Consider the following 22,734-nt stretch of genomic DNA (forward strand, 5'->3'; position numbering starts at 1 on the left):
ATACGCTCCACTCCCAAGTATCCCCCATCCTATGGAATTCTGTTCCCTAACATAACTGGAACTTGAAAAGTCACCTTTACAGAACAGTGTAGAGCCTGCAATGACTGCACTGCCACCTCACCACTAGCAGAGCTGCAGCCTCACCAACACCGGAGCTGCTGCAAACCCTGTACCTACTGTCTCCTTCGCCACTATCATGTAGAATGTCAGGCAGCAAGGGTATGGGTCTTCTCTTCTCTGTACTTATCTGTCACTATTAGTTTGTTCATTGTAATTACTATTTACTATTATTATTAATTATTATAGCACCATTTATTTCATGGCGCTTTACATGTGATTTTGTATGTAACCCCATCCTCAAGTACAGCCCTATTGAATCAATGGTGCACTAAAAATAAATGAAAATACTCAAAAAATCCTGTAAAATGGGGTAGATCTTATATATGAAAATGCACATATTAATGATACAGGTAGCTAATAGACGATTTATTTTATTTGGTTGGCTATATACAGGTGAACTGCTACCTTTTTCAGCTTGTTTTCAAATAGGAAACGAAGGAGTTCTTGATCTTCTGGACATTTCTTAATAAGAGGTAGAGAATCAAGAAGTTCTTTTTCTGTGTAAAAATGAAAAACACTTAGATTAGAAGTTTGGGTTTGTCAAACTGTTTAAATTACATTGTGAAGCCTTGCCCCCCTTGTTAGGGGAGACTTTTCACTGTAGGGGACCACCAATCTCATCTTTTAAAAGGCTGATGACGGAGGTACATGTGAGATGGCCCCATCCATCAGTACATCACACTGATTGCACATGTGCAGGCCGGGGTCCATCAGAAAACTAGCACAAGTACAAGGAGTTTCTATAAAGAAATGGTAGTTAACGGATCGCAACACTTCAAGTTTTTTTTTTTTTTTTAAAGGAAAAAAGATTGGTATTGTCTGGTAAGAAAAACAAGGTCAACCTTCTCAAAAGTATAAGTACATATACATTGGATGAAATAGTGATCAAGGGAACCAGCAATAGAGATATATTGGATCAGTTACTAAGGGGAGCAGATTTTTTTCGTACTTCTAGTAAGTAGCAGTAAAGTCATGCTTGATCTTGGGACCCTGACTCTTCATGTATAAATGACATAAGCAGAAAAATATAGAGGATTTAACTACAGTATTTGTAGATACTTGAGGAACATGTAGATGTCCAACCTTCTTGAGCGGTCAGCATATGGTGTGCTGTTAGCAGGTCAAACGCTTCGAAGCAGTAAACATCAAACTTCAAGGCTTCTTTGTAGCTATAGGTTGCCAGGGCTCGGTTATCCAGGGCATCATAGATCTTCCCACGTAAAAGACAAATGGAGCTTTTGATCTGTTATAAAATCATTCACAAGAATTATGGTTTCAGGACTCCCAATACACATCTCAATATAGCACAAATAGAGACACAATATGGAAAAGCCTCTAACTGCTGCCCTGGTCTGTCTGTTCGGTAGTTTACTGATTTGTCAATTGTTTTTCTGGATTATAATTTGTACAAAAACAATGTATGGAAAGGTTCCAATGAAAGAACATGTCAGCAGATTCATGCTGTCTGAATCACATTCAGCATGAATCAGAGCCTGGTGATTGCAGCCAGGTAACACTGTGATGTATCAGAGAAAATAGAAGCTGGCCGGGGATTGTGTGTCTCGAATAAGTAGTCCGATGGCATCCCCGGCTGGCTTCTCTCCTCACTGCTCCAGTTGACTGATTGGTCTCTCGTTGTGTGCACAGATAGGCAGAGACCTGTTGATCAGCTGGAAAATAGCTAGGAACATCATCGGACTAGTCAGATCTCTCCCTATAGTACCCAGTTTTTCAAACTATGTAAAAACTTTGTGCAGGCAACACCAATCTGATGACAGGTTCCCTTTAAATTAGAATGCACTTCTGTAAAATTTATAATGATGGCGTATTTAAAGCACCACTCCAGCATGTTTTTCTTCTTTTAGTTCACTGCTAGGGCACAGTCAGAAGGTTGAATAAATCAAACCAAGATCAGAATGCAATGCTTGGACTGGCTGAAGGTCTCCTGACAAGAGCGTGACAGCTGCATCAATAAATAAAGTGGTCAAGTTAGGGTCAGGAGATACATCAGCCACTCCGATTTCGGTCCAATTTATACGGCAGTCTGATGTGCCCCTAGAGTGTTATCAATAATGTATGCTTCTTGCCCCTAGTATTATATTTACCAGACTCTGTCTTCTGCTCTTCCCAGTGCCACTCTGGTCCCGCTCAGCCACCTTCTAACCACAGCTCCTGACTGACTGGAAGTCAGAGGTAACAGTCACAAGCTCTCAATGTAGGTTTATGAGAGCCTTGTCTTGGTTCTCGTGGACGCAAAGTGAGAAGTAACCTCGGGCTAGCCCAGCAAACACTGGAGCATCTGGCAGATCACAAACAGAAGAAGACGATGGGTGCGGCGCTGAGAACAGAAGATGATGGAGGCTGGTAAGTATAATACTAGGTAAAGGGAACTTACATTAAATGATAAAACTCAGGCGATAAAGTAAAAAAGACCAAAAAAAACGCTGGCGTGGTGCTTTAAAGGATAACTTATTGATATTAGATGAAGGAAGTCCAACTCTCTGTATCCAAGCCGATAAGACAATTTTACATCGATGACGCCTTCATTTAAATTGGAGTTTTCTGATGGAAAATAACCTGGCTTAGAGAGAATTGCACAGTGTTCTCTTTTTAAAATTAAAGAAGTTGTGGTATATTTTTTCCATTATGATATTTTCAAAGCAACGCCATAAAACTTCTGTTAAAATATAATATGACCAAAACAAAACTTTACCGATGACTGTGAAATCTGCCATTCTCCAGAACCATCTCTTAATAATTTTTCATCCTTTATACTCTTTTCAAACAGTTTTTTACTAATCGGTTCTTCCATATCCAGAATATCTAGAGCTTGCTGGTACTCTTTTGCAGCATACTTATCAGGTAGAGAAAAGAAAAATATATTTAATAAGTAGTAATAATCAGAACACAAATCAGAATACTAAATGTTTACAATAATGTGTAATAATGTATAAAAAATATTTGCCTACATTAGTTTTTTGGACTCTACAACAGTGGTCTGGCAGTAGGCTAGGCCATTAATATATGGTGTTATCAAACAAAACTAGCTCCAATAATCATGGCTGCTGCACCATCTGTGTGGTTGTGTCCAGCACCATTCACTTGAATGCAGACACAACAACATAGAGCAGAGCAGTGCTGTGACGGTGGCGCTCCTGCAATCACTGAGGCTCCTTCTTTCGCCAATTGTGGGGATCCCAAAAGTCCTACCTTCACAAATAATAGACTGCTCAAAAAAATAAAGGGAACAACAGAATATATCTCCAAGTAAATCAAACTTCTGTGAAATCAAACTGTCCACTTAGGAAGCAACACTGATTGACAATCAATTTCACATGCTGCTGTGCAAATGGAATAGACAACAGATGGAAATTATTGGCAATTATCAAGACACCCTCAATAAAGGAGTGGTTCTGCAAGTGGGGACCACATCTCAGTACCAATGCTTTCTGGCTGATGTTTTGGTCACTTTTGAACGTTGGTTGTGCTTTCACACTCGTGGTAGCATGAGACAGACTCTACAACCCACACAAGTGGCTCAGGTAGTGCAGCTCATCCAGAATGGCACATCAATGCGAGGTGTGGCAAGAAGGTTTGCTGTGTCTGTCAGCGTAGTGTCCAGAGGCTGGAGGCGTTACCAGGAGACAGGCCAGTACACCAGGAGATGTGGAGGGGGCCGTAGGAGGACAACAACCCAGCAGCAGGACCGCTGCTTCCGCCTTTATGCAAGGAGGAACAGGAGGAGCACTGCCAGAGCCCTGCAAATTGACCTCCAGCAGGCCACAAATGTGCATTTGTCTTCACAAAGGGTTAGAAACCAACTCCATGAGGATGGTCTGAGGGCCCGATGTCCACAGATGGGGGTTGTGCTCACAGCCTAACACCTTGCAGGACGCTTGGCATTTGCCACAGAACACCAGGATTGGCAAACTCGCCACTGGCGCCCTGTGCTCTTCACAGATGAAAGCAGGTTCACACTAAGCACATGTGACAGACGTGACAAGAGTCTGGAGACGCCGTTGAGAGCAATCTCCTGCCTGCAACATCCTCCAGCATGACCAGTTTGGCAGTGGCTCAGTAATGGTGAGGGGTGACATTTCTTTGGAGGACCGCACAGTCCTCCATGTGCTCGCCTCAGACCCCTTGTAAGACCATATGCTGGTGCGGTTGGCCCTGGGTTCCTCATAATGCAGGACAATGCCAGACCTCATGTGGCTGGAGTGTGTCAGCATTTCCTGCAAGATGAAGGCATTGAAGCTATGCACTGGTCCGCCCGTTCCCCAGACCTGAATCCGACTGAGCATATCTGGGACATCATGTCTCGCTACATTCACCAACGTCACGTTTGTACCACAGACTGTCCAGGAGTTGGCGGATGCTTTAGTCCAGGTCTGGGAGGAGAACCCTCAGCAGACCATCCGCCGCGTCATCAGGGGCATGCCCAGGTGTTGAACATGAGAGAGGTCATACAGGCAAATGGAGGCCACACACAATACTGAGCATCTTTTACTTGTCATGAGGCATTTCCACTGAAGTTGGATCAGCCTGTAATTTGATTTTCCACTTTGATTTTGAGTATCATTCCAAATCCAGACCTCCATGGGATATTCATTTTGATTTACATTGATAATTGTTATGTTTTATTCTGAACACATTCCACGATGCAATGAATAAAAATTTGCAACTGGAATATTTCATTCAGAGATATCTAGGATGTGGTATTTTAGTGTTCCCTTTATTTTTTTGAGCAGTGTATATTGATAGCATATCCTAATAGTAGGCAAAATATGTTAAAACCTGTGAGATCCTTCACACAAATCTACTCCTTTAGGTAATCTTGTCAGCAGTCCATTTAATAGATACACTGAATATAGGGTAGTGCTCTACAAACTTTCCACAGTCAAATAGCGCATACCTGTGTGAATGGAGCAGTAGTCAATCATGCGCACTGTCGCTCCACTCATTTTTATGGCACAGCTGGAGATAGCTGAGTGTTACACTCGGCTGGGCTTTGCCACTGCAATAAGAATGAATGGAGCAGCAGTGCTCATGATTTACTACCACTCCATTCACACGGGGCTCTTCAAAGTTGGGATCGTGGGGGACCATATGGTCAGACCCCCAGCACTCAGGCAGTTATCCCATATCACTTGCAAGCAAAACCTTTGACAGACGGCAATTCACAACACAAACACTGGGTGGCCAAACATAACAAATGCAACTCATCATATAGTTCAAAATCATATTTATTTTCAAAGCTAGTCAACTTACTCCACATCTATGGATATGAACAGCCAAGAGAAAATGCCAGGGGGACACCTCTGTAGCATTTACGTGCAGTCAACATGTGGCAAATGATCAAATGGGCGCCGTCTGTGTCACCCACCCCTAAACATAACGTGGTAATTTACTTAGAGGGAAAGCAGTGTATTTTGATAATACTTACATGACACCGAGCTGCAAGGTAACGACAAGCCTCATACGCCTATTGAGGAAAACAAATCACGTATGAGCAAGAAACTCAATAGACATCACTTACTGCAGTGCTGCACCAGTTTGCTCGTCACAATAAGGGGTGAAAGTCTCCCCCCAGATTTACCTCACAGCAAGAAAAGAAATTTACTTATCAAAATGTATGGCACAGAGCAAGGTATAACCCAGCACTATCCCCAAACCAGCAATCACTCACTGTGATGGTGGGATATGGAATGTGGATATCATTTTGTTTGTATCAATATTCTACTGATTTTTCATGGTGTTCTCTTGTAGGATGAGTTATTTGCTAATGGATGAATGGCTGTTGCCATCTGATATCAGCCCCCCCCCACAGTACTGTATTGTTTGGTAAAATGCTAATGACATATTGACCTAGCTTGTTGAAACAATGAGCCCTTGCAACCTCCCCCTGATCTGTGAATCAGGAGGGGGACTTTTTAAAATATCAGTGTGGTGAGACACAATCTCAGATCCTGTGTGGAACTATGATATGTTCACAGCATTTCAGAGAGAAACGCGAGTATATGGACTCTGTCTGCTGGATTGTTGGACTTTTATCCAGTTACTGAACTGCACTCGGGTTCTGGACTATCTTATCCTTTGTGTGGTGGATTATACAGTATATGGACCTTTCGTATTTTTGCCTAAATAAAGGTCTTGGAATTTTTCACTCTTCTCTTGCTCTGTTGATTGTGTGATACTGGAGAAGGACCCTGTGACACTATGATCGTAAAAAATAAATTCACAATACATCAGTACACTGTGTGCTAGGAATGAATCTTCACCATACCAGTGTAGATGTATATTTAATTCCATAGAACTTTACACACATTATTATCACTGTCCCCTTTGTGGCTCACAATCGAAATTCCCTATCAGTATATCTTTGGAATGTGGGAGGAAACCGGAGAACCCGGAAGAAACCCACGCAAACATGGGGAGAACATACAACTCCTTGCAGATGTCCTTGGTGGGATTTGAATCCAGGACCCAACGCTGCAATGCTAACCACTGAGCCACCGTGCTGTTCATTGTATGTTCTTAAAATCTGGGACAAGACCACTGCAGACTTCACAACTCCAAAACAACAGTGCAATCCTCTGTAAAAATTATAGCCATTTCTCGAAAGATTGCCAGTAAATGTAATGCAATTTTTGAAAACCATTCCCTGGAAAATAGAGAATTCTCAGAATGAAAAATAAAACTTACCTTATCAAGTTTTCTTGAGCGCAATGCATGTGAGGCTCTGTGATACTGAGCAGTCAGATACAGACATTGTGCAAGCCAGTAAGTATCTTGTGGCTCCTCTAGAACAATGAACACAATGTTAGTGCACATCTAGTAGAGAATAGAAAGTTATTCAGCCCTAAAAAACTGCACATATGGCTGGGCCATAGAGCACGGATAATGTAGCTTCTAATAACAGCACAAAATCCAAGCCTCCATCATGTAGAGAGCCTACTGCCAGGACTGTATGGACGAACCTGCCTAAACAAGCTCTCACATGAGCTTTCCTCTGCCCCTACACCTGTAGTATCAGTGTGTTACATCTCTAGGTCACACTGCGCTCTGCGGAAACCAGAAGTGACTTTTACAATGTAATCCTACGTCAGAATGAGACTCCATATGCTTACATTGCAAGAGACTTCTTGCTCACATATAGACAGTACAATGACCCGGGGAGTCTGAAGAGTGGTGGTGTCACTGAGAAGACCAAATGGATCCGACAAAACATGACAGTAGGTGAGTATACTAACATATTGCAGTACACCAATACATAGATTTAGGCCAGCGTTCAGACGCTGCATATTTCACCTCAGCATTTGTAAGCCTAAACCAGGAGTGGATGATAAATACAGAAGTGGTGATGTGTTTCTATTATACTTTTCTCTCAATGTTCCTTTCCTGATTTTGGCTTACACATACTGAGGTAAAATACTGACCAAATAATCAACGTGTGCACGTGGCCTTAGAGGAACAAAGCTCATGGGGGATTCCTCTTTAAGGGTAAGTTCCCACGGTCAGTAAACGCTGCAGGTTGGACGCTGCGTACATCCCAGTGTCCAGATGTTACAGCATAGTGGATAGGATTTCAAGAAGCCCCATGTCCACTATGCTGTGCACCGATGCCTGCGGCTTCCCTGCGGAGACGGACATGCAGCGCATCTTTCCAAAACACAGCATGTCTATTTATCTTGCGGACACGCTAGTCTCCCCAAGATCTCACCCAGACAATAAACACATACGGAATCACCTGTGTTCAATAGACGGCAGCACTTTGGACGCAGCGGACATACACTGCATCCAAAGTGCTGCCAATTTCTGACCGTAACACTGACAGTTTTAACACTAGCATCCCACGTAACTCAGGAAAACCTCTTTAAATTTCTCTTATGAAGTGATCTTCATAAAGGACACTATCGCTTTTTATTTTACCATACGGCTGGCAGACATCAAACTATACCAGGAAGCACCGGTGAAAGGACTGGCAAAGTGTAATAGCTGGTGAGTGATTCAGCAAATCCTGACTTACATAATATACAGAATATTACTGATAATAGCAAAAAACAAAGCTCCTTACCATGGGATAATGAAGCAACCTTATCTGCCCAAAATAAGGCACTCTGGTATTGCTGCTGCAAGACACAAAATGATTTGACATGTTTACCCATAAAGATACAGTACGTAATACACACATTTCATACCAGCGGCAGAATGCATTATTGTATTATAGCAGCTCCAAACAATCCTATTGGTAAAGAGGCTTTCTGGAAATACAAATTTATGGCTGATTCTTAACACTATCACTAAGTGTGTCCCCATACAATCCGCACTTCCACAACAATCAGTAGTTTGAATGTTTATCTGGGCACAGTGACTTATCCAAGAACTGCTGAAATGAATGGGAGCGGAGCTGCAGTACCTGTGAATGGCAATTATACAGTGGACAGTGCTTTGCTTCTCCAACGTAAACTGCGTCCATTCGGCAGCAGCGGGAGCTACAAATAGCCATTCCAAAATCTATGACCTATCCTTTGGATGCAACATCAATATCGAAGTCCTTGAAAACTCCTTTTAGTATGAGCAACCAATAGGGATAGGCAGACCGGTGGATGTTCGGGTCCATGAGGTTCGGCCGAACTTCTAAAAAAAGTTAGGTTCAGGTAACAGATCCCAAACCCCATCCAAGTCAATAGGGGGCACAAACACCCAATGGTTCCCTCGCTGTCCTCTGTACGACAGTGTGGGGAACAGCGAATTGAAGTCACTGTCGGTGACAGATGCAGGGTATTGGGGACCTCTGCGGGTGTTCACGTTGTAACACAGAAGATAGCGTATGATCCAGCAGCCGTGACGGGTCATGCCAAGGTTACCGCCAGTCAGGCACCGGCTACTACTGTCATTATTGTGCACCTGGTATCACTGATAGCAGCAAGAGAGGGACGCTGATGAGAGTATTCATAAACTGCGCCTGTGCATAGCGGTAGCTTTACTGCTATCCCCAGGTGCCGTAGGGCAAGAAGGTGAACATATATTACTTTGTGGGACCACTTAATTAATAAATTGGTGAATGAGGGCTAGTGTGGGGGAAGTCTTTATTCAAATATAGTTTTCTGTCTGTGTGTTTATTTTTACTACTAGGTTAGTAATGGGGAGTGTAACTGACACCTCTACACTACTAACCCCTAAAACAATAACTACACTTGTCATCACACCAGGACAATAGGGAAGAGCTGTTGCTAAGCCCCAGAATTGGGGCAACAAGCATGATACGCCACTTCTGAGGCAGCTGCAGGCCTGCAGCTGTCAGCTTTCCCTTAGCTGGTTATTAAAAAATAGGTAGGAAAGCCGTTTTTTCTTTCATTTATTACTAATAAAGAAATAAATGAAAAAAATTGATGTAGAGTCCCCCTCTATCTTTAATAATTAGCCAAGGGAAAGCAAACAGCTGAAAGCTGGTTGTATTATGCTGGAAAGGGGCCAATATTCATGGCTCTCCCAAGCCTAATAAGACCATCTCTCAGCCACCCCAGAAATGGAGCATCCATTAGATGTGCCAATTCTGGCACTTAAGTCTCGGCTCTTCCCGATTGCCTTGGTGCGGTGAAAATCAGGGCAATGGGATTGTGACGTTGATGTCAGCTGTTTAATGTCCGCTGACATCAAGCCCACTGGTTAATAATGGTTAGGCGTCTATCAGACACCCCCATTACTAACTCAATAAGTCAAAAGAGAAGAAAATACACTGAAAAAAAAAAATCTTTATTTGAAAAAACAAACCTCTCCAACAATTTCCCACTTTCCACCATTTATTAAAAAATAAATAAGTAATCAACAGGCCCTCTGTGATGCAAACGGAGGTCCCATGACAATCCCAGTCTTCTTCATCCAGTGCATGGAGCATCAGCCACTGCCGGGTCTCACGCTGCGCTCCGCGAGAACCTGGCAGCAGTGAACTGACGTGACATCAGTACGATTACCTTGATTCAAGGCGGCCGGTTCTCACGAGGGCAGTGCGAGTGCCAGACTGATAAGCAGTCATTTAACAGTCAAGTATTCGCACTTTTATTGTGAGAATCGGACACTGTTAACTGAGATAACCTTACAGATGTTGCCTCAGTTCACAGCAGCCAGGTTCTCACGGAGCACATTGTGAGACCCAGCAGGGGTTGCTACTCCAGTCTATGGAGCTGCGTTCTCTAAATGGGGCTCTACAGACTGGAAGAAGAAGACAAGAATCTTCATGGGAGCTCCATGGAATACAGCGGATCTTGTAGATTATTATTTTTTAAATAGGGGAAAGAGGGAAATTGTTGGAAAGTTTTTCTTTCGGTGTGTTTTCTTCTCTTTTTACTTACTGGGTTAGTTATGGGGGTGTCTGATAGATGCCTCTCCATTACTAACCCGTGGATATTACACAACTGACATCAACCCCACAATCCCATTACCCCAACTGCCACCACATCACAGCAATTGGGAAGAGCCTAGGCTAAGAGCCAGAATTGGCGAATCTAATGGATGCGATGGTTCTGGGGTTGCTGAGGGCTGGTCTTATTAGGCTGGGAAGGGGCTAATATCCATGGCTCTCCCCAGCCTATTAATATCAGCCCATAGCTTTCTGCTTTAACTTAGATGGTTATGAAAAATAGAGGGGGGGGGGGGAGAGACCCCACATAATTTTATTTAGGGTCCCCCCATTTTTAACAAGCAGCAAAGAGCTGGGGGCTGATATTAAGAGGCTGGGAAGGGCCATGGAAATTGGCCCCATCCCAGCATGGGACAGGTTAGTAATGGGGGTGTGTGATAGACGCCGTCCTGTTATGAATGAGTCACCGAGGAGGAAAAAACAAAAAGCAAGCTAAGCCCAGAAAACCGGAGAGGTTGGTAACAAGCGGATTGCAGAGCCCTGATCCTATCCACAACAACTAGCAGTAGCCGTGGAGCGTGCCTACGGTGGTCCTAGACGCCTCGTCACGACCGGAGAACAAAATAAGCCTAAAGAAAGAAAGGGAAAATCTAAACTGCCCCAGAGCAATAGACAGCCCCCAACAAGATGAAAACACAGACACAGGTAGAAAGATAGGCTGAGCAAACGATGGGGCCCTCGCTAACTAGAAAGAACAGGAAAGAAAAGCTGCTGTCTGCAATCACGCAAAAAACCCTGCCAAAAAGAATGTCCAACACGTCTGATAGAAAAAGGCCCTGAAGTCGCTAGACTTCAAACCACTATATCAGCACTCAGGTATATTCTGAAGACAGAGCAAAAGAGATCAACTGATCAAAGACAAAATGGGGATTCAGCCCAGTCCCAGCCAGGGCTGGCTGAACACAAAAACTAAGTAAACCAGACAAAAACTCATAAGAACAATAGCAGAGAAAACTTAGCTTTAGGAAGGCAGGAACCAAACTGGAAACCAGGAGCCAGTCAGGAAAAATCACCAGCAAGAAACTAGGGAGTCGGCTGCCTTAAATCCAATCAGAAAATCCTGATGTCCAATCGCAGTCCTCCTCCTCAGGTGGCCGGTCTCTGCCATTTAGATCAGCTTCATTACCTCCCTTCACCAACAGAGGGAGTCCAGATAGAGAACTCACTACTCCTCTGTCAGCACAGCCAGCTCCATAACCCTCACCAGAAGCCAGAGGCAAACCCAAAAATGAGCTCACAACACCGTCCCATTTCTAACCTCTGGGATTGATGTTGGTGGATATTACAAAGCTGGCATCAATCCAAAAATATTACCAAGTTTTCCAACGCTCCAGGGCAAGAGGGAAGAGCCTGGCGAAGTGACAGAATTAGTGCATCTAATGGATGTGCCTTCTGTGGGGTGGCTGCAGGCTGCTATTTTTAGGCTGGGAAGGGCCCAATAACCATGTATCTTCCCACCCTGAGAATACCAGTCCTTAGCTGCATGCTTTACCTTGGCTGGTTATCAAAAATGGAAGGGGGTGCGCACCAGCCTTTCAACAAGCTTTGTTTGGGCTGTGGAACCCGAACAGTAACACTGACTTCAGTAGAATTCTGTGTTTGGAGTCTGTGCACGGACCCCAAACTTTAGGGTTCGGGTACGTCCATCACAAGCAACCAATGATTTTCTCAGAGAAATCATTTAGCTGCTTCTTTCAAGTGGAGCACTCCAACCAATGGACTCGACTCACTAGCAATAGAAATATCACACAATGGCTGGCCCACTGGTTTATATTATGCAGTGTCTGGGATCTGAACAGCCATATCCATCTCTCCTCTGTTACAGGTTTAAAGATTTGTTTACACATAGAAATAAATGCTCTCTAAAATTATATCCTAGAAAAAAACAGCACCAAAATCCACAATAAAATTTACATCTGTTACGAGCAGATTTTATTGTTGATTTTGATGTGGAATTCACTCAATGCAATAATTGGTGAGGCATGGACCAGCGCCAATAGCAACAGTGCTGTGTGTTTCAGAGCAGAGAAAGGCAGCAGAGTTAGGGCGTCTCTCACATGTTCGTGTTGCACGTTTGTGTTGTATCCGTTTTCTGCAGTGTTTTTTTTTTTTTTTTTTACACCAGCAGCATGGGTGACAAGGAATACAAGTCCAGGAGTCTGTGAAAAACAAATACAGCACACAGATGGCATCCATGTACTATCCGTGTGTTGTCGGTGTTTAACATTGTAAAGTACAGGAGACGTTTTGTCATTAAAAACGGACACAGATGACACACTGATGGTAAAAACGGACACGGATGACACGCTGATGGTAAAAATAGACACGGATGACACACTGATGGTAAAAACGGACACGGATGACACGCTGATGGTAAAAACGGACACGGATGACACGCTGATGGTGAAAACGGACACGGATGACACGCTGATGGTAAAAACGGACACGGATGACACGCTGATGGTAAAAACGAACACGGATGACACGCTGATGGTAAAAACGGACACGGATGACACGCTGATGGTGAAAACGGACACGGATGACACGCTGATGGTAAAAACGGACACGGATGACACGCTGATGGTGAAAACGGACACGGATGACACGCTGATGGTAAAAACGGACACGGATGACACGCTGATGGTAAAAACGGACACAGATGACACGCTGATGGTAAAAACGGACACGGATGACACGCTGATGGTAAAAACGGACACGGATGCACAACACTGATTGACACCAGTACCATTTTTTCCACATGCGTGTCAATGAGACCTTGTAGCTAGAATTAGCATAGCACTCCTCATGCTTATGCAGCTACCATTTAGGACAGGGGTGAGGAATCTTTTTTCTGCCAAGGGCCATTTGGATATTTATACCATCCTTCGGGGGCCGTACAAACTCTGCCCACAAAGTACATCCTGACTCTGGCACTGGTTTCATGACTTAATCTTTCATTGCATGCCCTTCAATGTTCAGTAGTGAACACTGCGTGTGTGTGCTAACAGAGCAAGAAGAAATTAATGAGATTGTGGCAAACAAAATACAGCTCCCTGCCCAAGAATGCGGTCCCTGAGAATCTGCTCGGGGGCCTGATAAAAGGTCATCGAGGGCCGTAAATGGCCCTGGGGCCTGAGGTTCCCCACCCCTGATTTAGGAGATGGTTAGGACATGGAGAGAACAGGGCACTGATCTCAGATAGGAATAAGCATCAGCAGAGAGGAGCCCATTAGAAATAGTGACTTTGGCCCAGATTCATGAAGGCCTGGTTGTTCTCGTCAGGAGCTCCTGATTCATGAAAAGGTGAACGCCTCTTCATGGATCTCAAACATCTGACGAGTGGTGTGCACAAAGCCAGAAATCTTAATCCAGTCAGGGACTAGAGTGCGAATTCCGGATTAGGGAATGTCACAGCTTGTCATGAATTAGATGAGCTATGGTGCTACGCCCCCACTATGTCCTCATCACATCCATTATGCCAGAGCTGGGAGAAACTGAAGTGAAAACGATAAATTTAGGTACTACTATTTTACAAAGCTTTTATGCCAGAATTCTGGCCTGAAAGCTTTGATGAATCGGCACCTACATGTTAGAAATGTATAGCCATATTTACTATGGGTTGTGGAAAGTCACCTTAAAGAGGACCTGCCACCAGATGAAAAATAGCCAGGTATTAATCTTATTTAACTCCCTATGTGTTTTTTATTTTTTTTTTTTTTTTTATAAATCCACCATACGGTTCTAAAGATAAGGGCCTTTTTATTTAGTGGTAATCTTTATGGTCTTAAGGGCCCCGTCACACATAGCGACTCACCAGCGATCCCGACAGCGATATCAACTTGTCAGGATCGCTGGTGTGTCGCTACATGATCGCTGGTGAGCTGTCAAACAGGCAGCTTCACCAGCGATCAGCACCAGCGACGCTGTGTACGTTAGTTACCAGCGCGCTGATAACTAAGGTACACATAGGGTTTCTAAGCGGCGTGCGTCACTTAGAAACCCCATGTGTACCTTGGTTACCAGCTCCCTGCATCAGCGCGCTGGTAACTAAGGTACACAGAGGGTTTCTAAGCACCACTCGGTGCTTAGAAACCCTGCGTTTACCTTAGTTACCAGTGCGCTGATCGCTGGTCTCCCGCCTGTCACACGCAGCGATGCGTGCTGGCCAGTGGGAGACCAGCAATCAAAAAAATGTCCTGGCTATTCCAGGACGATCAGCGATACCGGCAGGCGGGCCGGTCGCTGGTCAGTGTCACACACAGCGATCTCGCTGGTAAGATCGCTGTTGCGTCACAAAACTTGTGACTCAGCAGCGATTTCGCTAGCGAGATCGCTATGTGTGATGGGGCTTTACAAGAGGGCATGCTCAGGAACTGTGGTATGATCAGACCATGTTCCTGTACGGTCAGACACGGCCATTACACAGCAGGGGCACATTTATAAGATTATCTCAGCACAGGAACGTTTTATTTAACACATCTAATTGTGGAAATTATTATTATTCAAAGATCTATTGATTAAAATTAACTTTGTGGGAAAACTACTTTAAAGGTAGTCTGTTGCCACAGAATGACTGTTCAATCCAAGTACACCCACCAGCTTTTTCTCCATCTCTGCCTCTATCAAGCCAGATCTGCCAATCAAAGACAAGGGGGGGTGGAGATAGAGGGAAGGATAGTTAAATGGTTGGCCAGGCCATGATGCATTCTGTGCTGACAGAGTCCCTTAAAAGGGAATTTATGAACTGACTCAAACTGCCAAAACCACGGGCAGCATGAATCAGAGCCTGGCTGCACGCTTGCGGGAAGGTGTACTTTTCTCTGAAATGCGCTGGAATTTCAGAGAAGATATACTTTAACGATCCATCCGGGGATCCTACGCAGAGGAGAGACTAGTCTGGCGCCACCCCTGGCCAACTTCTCCAATCTGACACTTCTCTCTCACTATGAAGAGCCAGCCAGGGGTGGTGCCAGACTACTCTTGTTTCTGCATAGGGTCCTCGGACGGATCTTTAAACTATATCTTCTCTGAAATGTTACTGTGTTTGAAAGAAACTTACATCTGCCGGCAAGCGTCCAGCCAGGCTCTGATTCCTGCTGCCCCTGGTTTGGACATGCATGAATCAGATTACAGGCTCCCTTTTAAAAATAAAAAAGTAACAATCACTTTTTTTATATCCTGGTGACAGGTCGTCATTATTTTGCTGTACAATTCTAGACTGCAGAGTCTCCTGCTGAAATTCCACAACTAGGATGCAGTATATGACTCCAGTCATAAGTCTGTAAAGTAAACAGGAATGACCCCATTCACAGTAAGTGGGAGATTTAGAAAGTTATTAGGAACAGAAACAAAGTAGATTAGTTAGCAGCCACCTCTGGGATCTGCTTTCATCTTGAAATCTTACAATGGAGGGCATCAGCGTATCCATACTAGCCAGCAGAATTCAGGCTGTAGATTGTAGGTTCAAACTCGGAGCCAAAAATGGGCAGTGGGTGGTCCAGTTATTATTAGGAAATCTGTGCACAAAACCAAAGTTATCCACCATTAAATGCTCTGGACATATACTGTAACCCAGCAGATTGTGCTTTCCTGTACAGAGGGGTGTGGGTTTTGGTGGGTTTTTTTTGCAGTCAGGCCTATTTATTGGCAGAAAACCTCACCATCCATTCAGACTGTGGCCACTGTCATAAACCTGACTGCAAACGAACAAACAGCATGCACTTACCCTTAGGCTGGGATCACACTTGTGAGTGTGATGCGAAATACATGCAGCCGCACACTCTGGTCCAAGTGCCGGGTATTGATGCACAAGTTTCTCAAATCACATTCGCAAGTGTGAGACCCCGCCGTAAAGTAGTTTTCCACTACTTACACAACTCCTTCTCATACCCTTCGCTTGGCCCTGATAAAATGATAACACTTATACTCACCTCCCGTGCCAGCGCCATTCCCGCTGTGTTTTGGTTCGCTCTTCCAGGACGACTGTGCTGTTGTTGTGACACATGACCCCGGGGCCCAATCAGCACTGGCGTCACCGTCAAAGCCTTCGGGCAAATCAAACATGAAGAGGCAGTCCGGGCTGCAGCTGATCTCTGGCTTCCTCTTCATGTTTGATTTGTCCGAAGGCAAGGATGGTGACGCCAGTGCTGATTGGGCGCCGGCCATTATGTGTCACAACAACTGCATGAGGGCCCCGACACAGGAGGCGAGTATAGGCTTTATTATTTTATTGTGGCCAAACATTCTGACCAAGAAGGGGCTGTCCTCCATCTTATTACCTGTGAGTGACGCCATATGTAAGCACACTACATATATAAAGAAACCCCGTGAGCACTACTGTAATAGGGGCTCGGGTAGGTTACAATACATGCAATATGTAAGCGCGACATGGCCTCTCCGCCTCCAAATTTTGTTCTTGTTCAGCCCCCCCCGATGCGCAGTGTTCCGATGGAGCCAGGAGGGGACACCGGGCACCTTACGGTGACACGTTGGTGACGTAGCTCCTCCATCACCACTCTCACACCTACAAGGGTGGGCTTACATGACTAAGGGGGGATTAGTCCAGAGAAATCAATCCACCCTGACTAATCACCAGCTGATATGCAGAGGGGCAGCAAGCTTACACTTATAGTTATTCCCAAATCGTTAAGCCACTACATGGGCCTACTAGAACAGGAAGAGGTTGGGATACACATATGGGGGCAGGTTCCCTGCACTGATAGCTCAGGACACCGTCTGTATGAAATCATACAAGGGCTAGCAGGCAGAGGCGATGCCCCATCACGTGACGTGCAGCTATCACGTGCTCTTACCTGCTCTATATACTGCCGCACTCTCTTCCTCAGACGGTCTAAATTCATGATCGCTGTGTACCTAACGGAGACAGCCAGGCGCGCTCACGCCAAAGAAGCGCGCTCCCGACCTCCGCCGAGCAAAGGGCGACCAGATGCTGGGTTGTGTTAATTGAGTCCACGATCTGCACAGCTCCCCCTCCTATTACTCCCGGGTGTGCGGCGGTATCAGCAGGGCTGCGTCTGGATGAGTGTTACACACATTGTCCGCCGGGCGGAAACTAAGTCCTAATGCGGAGGTTCCGGGCTGACTGATCAACTCACATGGAGTGTGATACCCAAATATCAGTGTGGACCCCGTATATTCACATATTGTGTGACCCCCTCATATATCCACATATCATTGTGACCACCATATACCCACATATCAGCGTGACCCCCCCATATATTCACATATCAGTGTAACCCCCTCATATATTCACATATAGTGTGGCCCCCCATATACTCACATAGTGTGACCCCCTTATACCCACATATCAGTGTGAACTCGATACACCCACATATCAATGAGACCCCCTTATACCCACATATCAGTGTGATCCCCTATATATTCACATAGTGTGACCCCCATATATTCACATAGTGTGATCCCCTTATACCCACATATCATTGTGACCCCCCCCGTATATTCACATATAGTGTGGCCCCCCATATACTCACATAGTGTGACCCCCTTATACCCACATATCAGTGTGATCCCCTATATATTCACATAGTGTGACCCCCCCATATACCCACATATCATTGTGACCCCCCCATATACTCACATAGTGTGACCCCCTTATACCCACATATCAGTGTGACCCCATATATTCACATATCGGTGTGACCCCCATATATTCACATATCGGTGAGACCCCATATATTCACATATCAGGGTAACCCCCTCATATACCCACATATAGTATGACCCCGATATACCCACATATCAATGTGACCCCCTTATACCCACATATCGGTGTGATCCCCCATATATTCACATAGTGTGACCCCCCCCATATATTCACATATCAGTGTGACCCCCTTATACCCACATATCATTGTGAGCCCCCAAATACTCACATATAGTGTGGCCCCCCATATACTCACATAGTGTGACCCCCTTATACCCACATATCAGTGTGATCCCCTATATATTCACATAGTGTGACCCCCCCATATACCCACATATCATTGTGACCCCCCCATATACTCACATAGTGTGACCCCCTTATACCCACATATCAGTGTGACCCCATATATTCACATATCGGTGAGACCCCATATATTCACATATCAGTGTGACCCCCATATATTCACATATCGGTGAGACCCCATATATTCACATATCAGGGTAACCCCCTTATATACCCACATATAGTATGACCCCGATATACCCACATATCAATGTGACCCCCTTATACCCACATATCGGTGTGATCCCCCATATATTCACATAGTGTGACCCCCCCCCATATATTCACATATCAGTGTGACCCCCTTATACCCACATATCATTGTGAGCCCCCAAATACTCACATATATTGTGGCCCCCCCATATACTCACATAGTGTGACCCCCTTATACCCACATATCAGTGTGACCCCCATATATTCACATATCAGTGTAACCCCCTCATATACCCACATAAAGTGTGAACCCGATACACCCACATATCAGTGTGATCCCCATATACCTACATATAGTGTGACCCCCATATACTCACATATCAGTGTGACCCCTCATATACCCACATATAGTTCAATTCAATTCAAAGAAGCTTTATTGGCAGGACTAAATACACAATAGTTTTGCCAAAGCAAGTGTACAAAAAGGAATAGGGATAGGTACTGTAGGGATGTTGGGTAGGGGCTGTAGGAAAGGTGGATGGGGGCAGATCCAGGATGGGACTATAGAAGTCCATGGCATAGGGAATGTGGATGAGGGATGGGGCAGATCCAGGATGGGGCTATAGAAGTCAATGGCATAGGGAAGGTGGATGGGGGGATGGGACCTATCCAGGGTGGGGGGCCATAGAATTCCATGGCATATCATAGTTCTCTTTCTCGCAGTCTATGGGATTCGCTCACATACCGCGCTGCTATCTCCACTGCTCTCTCTTCTTCCCCCAGCAGGATATATGTTTTCTCTTCCTCCTTCATGGTGATGAAATCCGGGAAGAGATGTGACAGTGTCCTGAAGTGAAAGTCACTCACTGCGACCTCATTGTGACCCCGATATACCCACATATCAATGTGACCCCCTTATAACTGTGGCGCGCCTAGGAGTATGGTCGCCACAGTGGCATTGCCTTCCTCCAGGGAGGGTGATGTCAGGCTTGGAAGCAATGAAGGGTCTCTCTGGCAGTTAACCATAACATGCAACACAGTTCCCACTCCGGGCCAGCAGAGGGAGCTCTGAACCAGAATTGGGGGAGGAGTGCTCTATGAGGGCCAGGAAGGGAAATGAGGAGTTAGTGTGAGGAGGGCAACGTGTGTAGACGTGGAGAGAGAAGCTGGAGGTTGAGCGGAGAATAGATAGCTCACTCTGTTATGATGAGTCACTGAAGGAGGAAAAAACAAAATACCAGCTAAGTCCAGAAAAACCAGAGAGGTTGGCAGCTATCGGATTGCAGACCCCTGAACCTATCCACAACAACTAGCAGTAGCCATGGGGGGTTCCTACGGTGCCCTAGACCCTTCGATCACAGCCGGAGAACTATATAGCCTAAAGACAGAAAGGGGAAAAACTAAACTGCCCCAGAGCAGACCCCAAAGCAATAGGCAGCCCCCAACATATAATGACGGTGAAGCAAGATGAAAACACTAACACAGATAGAAAGATAGGTTGAGCAAATGATGGGGCCCAAGCTAACTACATAGGACAGGATAGGAAAGCTGCTGTCTGCCATCCGCAAAAACCCTATCAAAATGAGCCAACCGACTGATAGGAAAAACAGGCCCTGAAGTCGCTAGGCTTCAAAAGACTATATCAGCACTCAGGTATATTCTGAAGACAGAGCAAAATATCAACAGATCAGAGACAAAAATGGAGTTCAGCTCACCCCCGGCCGGGGATGGCAGAACTCCCAAAAAAACAAGGCAAAACAAAAACAAAACTGAAGAGTACAAAGAAGAGCAGAAAACTTAGCTTTGAGATGCAGGAATCAGACTGGTCTCCAAGAATCCAGCAGGAAAATCACCTGCCAGGAAGAAGGGCGTCGGCAGCCTTATATCCAGTCCTCAATTCCAGCCACCCAGTCATCATCTAGCTGCCCATGTGTTTGGTAATCAGCCTCACTACCTTCCTTCACCAGAGGAGGGAGTTCATCAGACCTCAATCGTGAAGGGAAAAATAAACTCACAACAGTACCTACCCCTTGAGGAGGGGTCACCGAACCCTCATCCATGCCACCAGGGCGATCCGGGTGAGCCCGATGAAAGGCACGCACCAATCTTTCGGCATGAATATCAGAGGCAGAGACCCAGGAATTATCCTCCTGACCATAACCCTTCCACTTAACCAAATACTGGAGTCTCCGTCTAGCCAGACGAGAACCCAGTATCTTCTCTACCTCATATTCCATGTTACCTTCAACCAATATAGGGTAAGGAGGTGCCACCACAGGAACTACTGGTTCAACAAACCTCTTCAACAAGGACTTATGAAACACATTATGAATTTTAAATGTGACAGGAAGAGCCAACCGAAAAGAGACCGGATTAATAATCTCCAAAATCTTGTAAGGTCCAATAAATCTAGGCTTAAACTTAGGAGAAGCCACCTTCATAGCGATATTTTTTGATGACAACCAAACCATATCACCCACCTTAAACTGGGGACCAACGGTCCTACGCCGGTTGGAAAACCGCTGGGCCTTTTCCTGGGAGAGAGACAACTTATCCACTACATGGTCCCAGATCTGGTGCATTCTCTCCACCACAGTGTCAACACCTGGGCAGGCAGAAGGCTCCACCTGTCCTGAAGAAAATCGAGGGTGAAAACCAAAGTTACAAAAAAAAGGTGACATCAAAGTGGCAGAACTAGCTCTATTATTTAAAGCAAATTCGACCAAGGGCAAAAATGAAACCCAATCATCCTGATCGGCAGAAATAAAACCTCTCAAATACGACTCCAAAGTCTGGTTTGTTCTCTCCGTCTGCCCATTGGTCTGAGGGTGAAATGCAGAGGAGAAGGACAACTGAATTCCCAGCTTGGAAAAGAAAGTCCTCCAAAATCTAGACACAAACTGAACTCCTCTGTCAGATTCAATGTTCTCAGGAATCCCGTGCAAGCTAACCACCTGTTGCAAAAACAAGGGCACCAACTCAGAGGAAGATGGCAACTTAGGGAGTGGTACAAGATGGACCATCTTAGAGAATCTATCACAAATCACCCAAATAACAGTCATTCTCTGAGAGACAGGCATATCAGAGATAACATCCATTGAAATATGGGTCCATGGCCTCCTGGGCACCGGCAAAGGCATCAACAAGCCACTAGAGCGAGAACAAGGTTTAGACCGGGAGCAAGGCCCACAGGACTGCACAAAATTCCTGACATCATGAGACAAGGCGGGCCACCAAAAAGACCGACTCACCAGATCTCTAGTACCAAAAATACCTGGATGACCAGCCAATGCAGAGCAATGAACTTCAGACATCACTCTCTTCCTCCACTGGTCAGGAACATACAACTTTCCACTGGGACAACGCTCAGGTTTGTCCTCCTGAAACTCTTCCAGAGCACGTCTCAAATCGGGCGAGATGGCAGAAAGAACTACCCCCTCACCTAAGATGGTAGCAGGCTTAGTCACAACAGGAGAATCAGCAAGGAAACTCCTAGAGAGGGCGTCTGCCTTGACATTCTTAGTGCCCGGAAGAAAAGAGACCACAAAATCAAAACCTGTGAAAAACAAGGCCCACCTAGCCTGTCTAGGATTCAAGCGCTTGGCCGACTACAGGTAAATCAAATTCTTATGGTCAGTAAGGACAATGACTTGGTGTTTGGCTCCCTCCAACCAATGTCTCCACTCCTCAAATGCCCATTTCATGGCCAACAGTTCCCGATTCCCCACATCATAGTTACGTTCAGATGGGGAGAACTTTCGGGAAAAGAAAGCACAAGGATTCATTTTAGATGTCACAGGATCTTTTTGGGACAACACCGCTCCTGCACCAATCTCAGAAGCGTCCACCTCCACCTGAAACGGGAGTGAGACATCAGGTTGCCGCAAAACCGGAGCAGAAGTGAATCTTCGCTTCAGCTCCTGAAAGGAAGAAACAGCTTCCGGAGACCAATTCAGCACATCAGCACCCTTCCAAGTCAAATCCGTCAATGGCTTGGCAATACCAGAAAAAT

At 45.2% G+C, this 22,734-nt stretch overlaps 1 protein-coding gene across 1 annotated transcript in view; it reads right to left on the reverse strand.

Moving 5' to 3' along the window:
* Positions 1 to 17,640, reverse strand: part of CDC16 (cell division cycle 16) — a 40,334-nt gene extending 22,694 nt beyond the window's left edge. The window contains exons 1-7 of the mRNA XM_073590517.1: positions 17,356 to 17,640; positions 8,198 to 8,252; positions 6,826 to 6,923; positions 5,567 to 5,605; positions 2,834 to 2,974; positions 1,204 to 1,363; positions 526 to 617 (exon numbers count right to left, since the gene is read on the reverse strand). Of these exons, the coding sequence (XP_073446618.1) occupies positions 526 to 617; positions 1,204 to 1,363; positions 2,834 to 2,974; positions 5,567 to 5,605; positions 6,826 to 6,923; positions 8,198 to 8,252; positions 17,356 to 17,403 (633 nt within the window). The 5' untranslated portion in view covers positions 17,404 to 17,640. The remainder of the gene's footprint in view (positions 1 to 525; positions 618 to 1,203; positions 1,364 to 2,833; positions 2,975 to 5,566; positions 5,606 to 6,825; positions 6,924 to 8,197; positions 8,253 to 17,355) is intronic.
* Between the last annotated feature and the right edge of the window lie 5,094 nt (positions 17,641 to 22,734).

Source organism: Dendrobates tinctorius, unplaced genomic scaffold (genome assembly GCF_039654945.1).
Source record: "Dendrobates tinctorius isolate UK_male_01 unplaced genomic scaffold, ASM3965494v1 ptg000117l, whole genome shotgun sequence".
Taxonomy (NCBI): Eukaryota; Metazoa; Chordata; class Amphibia; order Anura; family Dendrobatidae; genus Dendrobates; species Dendrobates tinctorius.